General features: G+C 38.1%; 2 protein-coding genes across 2 annotated transcripts; both read left to right on the top strand.

The window, feature by feature from the left end:
* The first annotated feature begins 1,559 nt into the window (after window positions 1-1,559).
* LOC139888975 (uncharacterized) lies at window positions 1,560-2,181 on the top strand. Its single transcript, XM_071871953.1, has 2 exons — window positions 1,560-1,744; window positions 1,989-2,181. Exons 1-2 carry the CDS (start codon window positions 1,560-1,562, stop codon window positions 2,179-2,181), a joined length of 378 nt encoding a protein of 125 aa, XP_071728054.1.
* Window positions 2,182-4,526: 2,345 nt separating this feature from the next.
* On the top strand, window positions 4,527-7,047 carry LOC139888974 (uncharacterized). Its single transcript, XM_071871952.1, has 2 exons — window positions 4,527-5,240; window positions 5,836-7,047. The coding sequence occupies exons 1-2, from the start codon at window positions 4,527-4,529 to the stop codon at window positions 7,045-7,047; spliced, it is 1,926 nt and encodes a 641-aa protein (XP_071728053.1).
* The last annotated feature ends 1,343 nt before the right edge of the window (window positions 7,048-8,390 follow it).

Raw genomic sequence — 8,390 nt, 5'->3', positions numbered from 1 at the left:
GTCATGGGAGGCTTGTCATTCAAGTCCCTATTAACACCAGAGTGCCATATGCGCACATTGGCACAAGTGTTGGGAATAAATGTGTGGTCAACAAAGAAAAATGAATTTTTCCACTTCTCGCGCATGCCCGCCTCTGTGCGTTGGGCGAACCCCTCGAACTCTCAAAATCCAAACCAGCCATTATCATGTGCCTGGTAAGAATAGAGGTTCCTAAATAGGTTTACCGTAGGGACGAAGCCCTGCGCACTACACCACATCTCAAAAAGAGAGAGTTTGCATGCGCTATAAGGGTGGAGCTTCCCAGCACCAATATAAAAATGGTGAAGAACAGATAGGAAGAAGGAGGTGGGCAGATATCGAAGGTTGCCGTATTGCATCACCTTCGAGTATATGGCCACCTTCTTGGCAGGAGGGTCATGAGCACGTTGCTCTCCATTAGGTAGAGTAGGGTTTAAAGTACGGAGAGGAGGATAACCCCCCATGATCCCCTCCAGGTCTTGGAGAGTGATCACGGAAGAAATCTCATTGACGTTCTTACTTTCGGTAGTAGAAGTAGAAGAAGACATATTTTTTTCGTAAGGGAAAAGGAAGGCGAGAAAAGAAAAACCCTAACCTGATGATCGTTCGAGTGGAAAATGGTAAAAGTTAAAAAAGCGTCAAGTCGATTGCACAAGGAAGAAAGAATAAGAAGTTGTGTAGGCGATAAAGAAAATACATAAAGCTAATGAGGTATTTATAGGGTAAGATTTGGGAAAACGTGGGGAGAAGGAAAATGCACCATCACCGTACCCGTGTCGCAAATCCAATGAAGAACAAACTGATACGCAACAGTAACCATGCAAGGATGACGGTTGAGTTGACAGCCTCCCATGTGTAACAGACTGACAAACTGAAAGAACACCTTAGCATTAAATGCACCTCTGCAACGTGCTATACGTGTCCCCCTTACGTGGCACTAAGGGACAAAAGCCAACAAGTATAAATAAGAGTAATTTGAGCGAGAATAGACATCATATCTGGAATTTCATTCCACTCCACCCACAAGAATACTCTCAAGTGTATTCCATCTCAGCTAACCCGTGCAACCAGCATAGCACCCTCAAACACTTAGCGATTTCAGGTAGCGCGCACCACGCAAATTCTAACATCGCCCTTGGGCCATCAACTCCGGTCAACCCGAATGATGGTGGGTTACGTTTAACCACCCTTTCTGAGATCATCATCTTGTATGAGGGTTACTCACGGTACACCAGACCGGAGAGTTAAACTCAAAAAACCCTTAAACCCCTCATTATTGTTGATCTCGCATGAACCGAACCCCATGGACCATTTTATGCTTGATCAATTCTCTTCAATATTAAAAGTATCACTTTATTTATTTATATAATTCAAGAAAAAATGTCATCTTCTTCGAGTTCTTCCTACGACGATTTCACAAACTATACACTCAACCTACTATATGATGATGTTTCTCTGAAGATGAGGTTAATTCACGTCGTCTCATTATGAAGAACATGATCATTTGATGGACGATTATTTTGACGAGGGTTGCAAATATCATGGTGAAAATTTCAAGTGACAATTTCGAATGCGGCGACGGTTATACACCGGATGCTTTGGATGACTATATGCAAAAGTTCGAACGAGTTGACAGGAAATCTCTACACAACTTTACAATGTGCATCATTGATTTCTTTGCGAATGTGTACCTACGAGAGCCTACATTGCATGACATTCAACGTTTGTACGAAGGTCATGATACGATTCATGGTTTTCCGGAATGATGAGTAGCATAGATTTGCACTGGGCATGGGCAAAATATCCCGCGTGAAGAGGCCAATATATGTGAGGCGATCACAGTCGCCCAAATATTATGCTTGAAGTTGTTGCCTCGTATGATAACTGGATTTGGCATGCGCATAATGGTGTGGCATAATCAAACAACGACATAAACACTAGTGAGTTGTTCAACTCAATGCTTAATGAAGACATGCCGACGTCCCTTGTCACGTAAACGGTGTGAAGTACAAAATAGGGTACTATTTAGCAGACGAGATTTATCCAACATGGGCAACATTTGTTAAGAGATTTTCAAGTGACGTTGATGAAAAGTGTTCTTACTTTACAAGGATACAAGCTGCTGCTCGCAAAGATGTTGAAAGAACTTTTGAGATTCTATAGGGTCGTTGGCATATATTCTTCAATAACCCGCAAGGATTTACGATGTGAATAAAATGAGACGGCTTATGTATACATGCATTATACTACACAACATCATCATTGAAGACAATGGTTACAACCTTGCCGAGAATGATTGGGTTTATGAGCTGGTTCAAAATATACAATGTACTTGGATCGAGAGGTGCGACGCTCGTGCCAGAAGAACACGAGAGCTACGTGATAAAGAAGTGGACAAGGGCTTACAATCAAATTTGGTTGAAGATTTATGGTCTATTAGAGAATAAATATAAAATTTATTTAAATATAAAATAATAATTAATAAAAAATTATAAGAATTTATTAAAATATTTAAAATGGACATCGAAATGGACACGAATGAATACTGTGGACACCTCAATCCATGTCACTGCCAGTCAATTTTGAAGTCCATTTAAACACCAAAATGGACACAGAAAAATAAACACAGATACCTCGTACTCTAAGAGTTGACGTTAGAAAAATTAATTTAATTTACTATTTTGTATATATTTCAAGTTTTTTTTTTAATGAAAAATAGGATTTGTAATAAAGAGTAAAATATACCATTAGTCTTAACATCTTATTGATAGATTCAAGGATCTATTTGACACGTCAATCAAAGTTAAATCAAGTTACAAATGAATTTTGTGTTGTAGCTCATGAGATAGTAGTCTGACTTTCTTAACGAGAGGTCAGAAGTTCGACTCCAGTGAGGTGCAACATTGCACACAAAGTTGCCCCTTTACCCTTGTATTCCGCTAAGAGTGTCTTCCGCACATCGCGTTACGGAGGCAGTGGGGAGGGGTTTACCGTCCATGCCTCGGATTGGACCGGGTTTTTTCGTGAGCATCAGTTGGGGCGGGTTAATTAACTGCGAAAGATGAACGCGTAGGTAGTTAAGTCCCCTAGATGATCCTGTAGTGATATTTAAAAAAATCAAGCTACAAATGAAAACTAAATTGTAATACTATAACAGAAATTACCCTAATAACTTGACCCTATCTAAAATGCTTCCCAAACATTTATGAAGGCTAAATTTGAGAGCATAGTTCAACGGTTCCTTTCATATTTGAGTTATGGGATAGGAAGAGGCCATGTGTTTAATCTTTAGGGATGATATGATTTTCTTTAAACCAATTGAACACCAATAAGGTGGTATTATTGACCCTATAGGGAGGTTTTACCGGAATTATTCACGTGACTCTACCCAAAACACTGCCCGAATGGATGTGTTCTTGGGTACCGTCGATTGGGTTCGGGTTTTCACCTGAATGTGTGTATTACGTGCAAATGATGAGAGTCGTTTAAATAAATGATTTACCGATGTCAAAATCGCTCTTTATAAAAACATTTATGAAGGCTCGAAAACGAGAAAAAAAAAAAAAGCAACAACCAATACGTTTTGAGTTGATATATATATTATGTTCAACTTTTTATTAGATTTATTTATCATAAATAAATGGTAGTACTATAAGGAGTATTTGTTTGGAAGCGACGTGTTAACAATAATGTTGGTAATCACGAACTGGCGTGACGATGATAACGACAAGGCACGATGCCAATGTCAGTCCTCTAACAATCTTTCGATCTTCACAAATCACAGTCAAAGATTTTATTATAAGTATCATTTTCAGTTTCATCGAAATTCTCTTTTTCTTCTTTGAAGCGTTTCGTCAAACACTTTCTCTGCAAACTCTTTAGCCAAGGTACACTCTTCAATACTTTTACCAGTTTTCATCATCGAATCTTTTTTTTCCCCCATATAATTATAATATATAATATATAATATAATATAACTATATATACACACTCTTCCCGCCATATATTTCTTTTACCCTATACACAAACACATCCTTTTATCTTTTGCATCATAAAAAAGAAAGTTTTTTTTATTGAATGTACTACATTGAAGGTGAGGTAATGTTACCTTTTTTTCTGCTTGTTGCTTTTAATAGAATTCAATTTATGATTAATGATGATATTAAATTAATTGAAATAGAATTTCTTATTTTAATAATGATTTTGTCCTGTGATTCTATTTTGTACTAATTTTTAGTTACCAAAATAATGACAAATTAGGGCTTTACAATTTAACAGTGGTATATTATATCTTATACCGAGCATGCTTATATGATATCCCTCTGACAAACTATGGTGGTTACCATCACATGCTGTTTGTGCTTTGATTGCGTTTTAAACTTCTTTATAATAATAATGAATCCCTTTAAACCTATTTTCAGGTTTTTTCTTAAAAATATGAATCTAAATTAGCTTAGTTTTCGTGTTTATTTTCATTGCAGCAAGCTTGAATTTTAGTGAAATTTTCAATGCCAGCAGCATATTTTCCACTAAGGTGGGAGAGTACAGGTGACCAATGGTGGTACGTGTCACCCATTGATTGGGCAGCTGCAAACGGTCACTACGATTTGGTCCGTGAGCTTCTTCGTATGGACGGAAACCACTTAATCAAACTGACATCTTTAAGGCGCATACGTCGCCTCGAGGTTGTATGGGATGATGAAGAACAGTTTGATGACGTTGCAAAAAATCGATCTTTTGTAGCGCGTAAGTTATTATACGAAGGCGAATGCAAAAGAGGGAAAAATTCGCTAATTGGATCCGGGTACGGAGGGTGGCTTTTGTATACGGCAGCTTCTGCTGGTGATTTGAATTTTGTGCAAGAATTGTTACAAAAAGATCCACTTTTGGTGTTTGGGGAAGGTGAGTATGGTGTGACTGATATATTGTATGCTGCTGCAAGGAGTAAAAATTGTGATGTTTTTTGGGTTGTTTATGAGTTTGCGATGTGGCCGAGGTTTGTGAGTGGAAATGGGAGAGAATTTGAGGAACAAATTGGGGAGGTTGCGGGTGGTTATAAGCGGGAAATGAAGAATCGAGCGGTTCATGCGTTGGCAAGAGGTGGTAATTTGAAGATATTAAAGGAGATTCTTGGTGATTGTAATGATGAAGATGTTTTAAGTTATAGAGATATTCAATGCTCGACGATTTTACACACTGCGGCTGCACGAGGACAAGTTGAGGTAAGAGCTTTGTTTTTGTTTTGTCTTTATTCTATGACATGGTTGTAAAAGTCCCTGACTAGGCCGGCTAGTCGCCCCTATTAATCTGGATTTTGAACTAGTCCGAATCAGTGGCGGAACTTGAACCCGAATACAGATGGCGAATACAGATGGGCGGGGAATAAATTTTTCATTTTCAGCAGGGGTAAACACTATAAAATTTTATTTTTTGGTAAAAATATTTTTTAGTGTAATTTTTTTTTAATGTTAAAACCAGGTGGGTCGGATACCCCTCTGGGTAACACTATGTTCTGGCACTGGTCCGAAGAGTCTCCGACTTGGTCGATTTATCCGGTCAAAGTTGTCAAAAGCGCAATTTTGTCGGTCAACATTGAATTCTTTAGTTCAATGTTGGATTCATTCGGTCAAATCAGTCAAAGTAGGTCAAAGACAATTAAAGTTGGTTAAGGTTCGATTAGTCTCCAACCTGGCTGATTAGTCTCTACAAGGTCCCAACCAACTAGTCTCCATGGTGGAATTCATTATATTAGATCATGGCTTCTATTCTTTAAGTACATAAACGTATGTTTAAATGACTCGAATCTGTTTCATGCAGGTGGTCAAGTATCTCATTTCGTCGTTTAATGTAATAAATTCCACCGACACACAAGGTAACACAGCTTTGCATGCAGCTGCTTACAGAGGCCAATTATCCGTTGTTGAAGTTTTAATTCAAGCACGCCCATCTTCAATTCATTCAAGAAACAACGTCGGAGAGACATTTTTACACAAAGCTGTTACAGGTTTTCAAACTCCAACGTTTCGAAGGCTAGACCACCAAATTGTTCTCATGAAACAATTAGTTTGTTCAAAAACATTTAAAATCGAAGAAACAATTAATGCTACAGATCATCAAGGAAGAACAGTTCTTCATTTAGCCATTAATGGAAACTTACACAGTGACATGGTACAACTACTAATGATTGTAGGTACGCTCGATGTGAACATACGTGATAACAATGGTATGGCCCCACTCGATCTTCTTAAACAACGGCCAAGATCAACTTCATCTGAACTACTTGCTCGACAACTCATTTCAGCTGGAGCGACTCTCGGTAGCCAAGATTATACGGCTCGAAAACTTATTGCTTCCCATGTGAAAATGGGTTGTAACGGTGCCGGTATTAGCCCCGGAACTTCGTTTAAATTTTCCGATTCCGAAATGTTTTTGCACACCGGAATCGATAGTAGTACTTGTACTTCCACCCCTGTTTTGAGCCTGCGTTCTGAAGAGGTGAGTCAACTCGAATCGAGTTCAAACTCCAAAAATGTCGAATCAAAGGGTGTCAAAAAGAATAAGCGGAAGGGCATACAACGATTTCTTCGTTGGATCAGAACGATGAATGGAGGAAACGAGGGTTTGGTTTTGACTAACGAAATCCCGGTTCCGTTAAGACAACAATACTCAAAATCATCGTCAGTTTTGAACAATAAACGAACGCTTGCTGTAAGGAGTAATCTTCCTAGTCCCAGTGTTAAAAAGAAAGCTGCGTATGGTTTCAACCGAAGATCTCATTCTAGTTCGTTTTCGAAATCATCGTTATCTACACAGAATTCTTTAGATAACAAACAGGTGGGACTAGGCTCGTTAAGCTCACATCAGATGTTTGATGATGGAGTTGATGAAGAAGAAGGGGTGGTGAACAGTAGTAGGTCAACTGTGAACCAGTGCTTCTGTTTTGGTGGACCTGGGCTACCTGTTCAAGACTCGATTGATGATCAGCAGCCGCATGAGATCTATGATCGTTACGTGTTATCGACAACTTAATAATAAAATATAGTAGGTGAGTTGGCTAAAATGATTGTTTGTAGTCTTTGGAATCGTTACTTTTCATTTAGGTATGTGATGTTAGTATGGAAAATATCTGAGTTCTGATCGACATTTTAACAAACATAAATTGTGCCTGTAATGCAAATAAGTGTTCTTGTTTAGACTTGTTTAGCATATTGAAAACTATGTTCGTTAAGTTACTACATTGTACCTGTGCCGCCATGCTATGCAATTCTAGCGGCGGTGGCCGGTGGGAGATGGATGTGGTGGTGAACGCGTTTAAGACAGTTTCTGGACAAAGCCAATTAGTTCCTAAATTTTTGGAATATCAAACCAAACTATTCCGAAAAGGTACAAATGAATATCATTTTAACTAACTCGGATCACGTAGCTCACAGTTACTTAACATGAGAGGTAAGTTTTATTAGTGATTGCATAATGTATGCTAATTTGAATCAAGACCGGAACTACCACCATAAAAAAAACTTAAAATTATGCTTTCTCTCCATCGGTAAGATGATTACGCTCTTGATACTTCCATTGTTCTTCTTCGATCTAAAACTTCTTCGTAGCTCCATCATCTGTAAAGCCTGTTAGAAATAGTTTTTCAAAGGATCAGAATGTTCTACATTCATCATTTCCTTTTATAGAACAACAGCTAGGACATAACAGCTAGCATATCAAAACGGATTGATTCCTTTTTGAATATAGGCTCCTCACCAAAAATAGTGAAAACCTTGTGTAGCTAGCATATCAAAACGGATTGATTCCTTTTTGAATATAGGCTCCTCACCAAAAATAGTGAAAACCTTGTGTATAAATAGATGCAGGCATCCTTTTGTATAAACATAACAGATCAATAAAAAAGCATACGTATTCTTTTTCTTTCAATTATCAATATGGCATCAGAGCTAGTGTGTTGATCTTTGATCAAACAACACTTTTTTTTCTGCTTAAATCATTTGCCTCTTATTCAAATAGCTACCATGTCAGAAGACGGCAGCTATCAATCAACCAACCAAAACAGTGATTTGGCTAGTCAATTGACTAGTTTTCTGAAAAACAATATGTTCCAACAACCAAAACTATCAGACACTTTGAAAATCAATTTGAGTCTGAATAGTTCGAATTATGCCTTGTGGTCAAGGATGATTAAGGTTGCCATTGGAGGAAAATCCAAGGCCCTCTTCAATCATCTAACAACTGACCCACCAGAAACTACAGATGAAAAATATGAGCAATGGGAACAAGAAGACCTGGTTGTTTTTTCTTGGCTCATTCAAAACATTGAACCAAATTTGGCAAGCAATCTTACTGAATTCCAAACTGCAAAGATGCTG

Source organism: Rutidosis leptorrhynchoides, chromosome 2, assembly GCF_046630445.1.
Source record: "Rutidosis leptorrhynchoides isolate AG116_Rl617_1_P2 chromosome 2, CSIRO_AGI_Rlap_v1, whole genome shotgun sequence".
In the NCBI taxonomy this organism is placed as follows: domain Eukaryota; kingdom Viridiplantae; phylum Streptophyta; class Magnoliopsida; order Asterales; family Asteraceae; genus Rutidosis; species Rutidosis leptorrhynchoides.
Note: the sequence above shows the minus strand (reverse complement) of the source record. Positions and strands in the feature narration are given on the sequence as shown.

What these genes read in the sequence shown, in the direction of transcription:
- LOC139888974 (XM_071871952.1), top strand. Translation starts at nt 4,527, where the DNA reads ATGCCAGCAGCATATTTTCCACTAAGGTGGGAGAGTACAGGTGACCAA. An exon ending in CTGCACGAGGACAAGTTGAG is followed by an intron (nt 5,241 to 5,835) that starts GTAAGAGCTTTG and finishes TGTTTCATGCAG; the next exon opens with GTGGTCAAGTATCTCATTTC.
- LOC139888975 (XM_071871953.1), top strand. Translation starts at nt 1,560, where the DNA reads ATGGTGAAAATTTCAAGTGACAATTTCGAATGCGGCGACGGTTATACA. An exon ending in TTGCATGACATTCAACGTTT is followed by an intron (nt 1,745 to 1,988) that starts GTACGAAGGTCA and finishes TGCTTAATGAAG; the next exon opens with ACATGCCGACGTCCCTTGTC.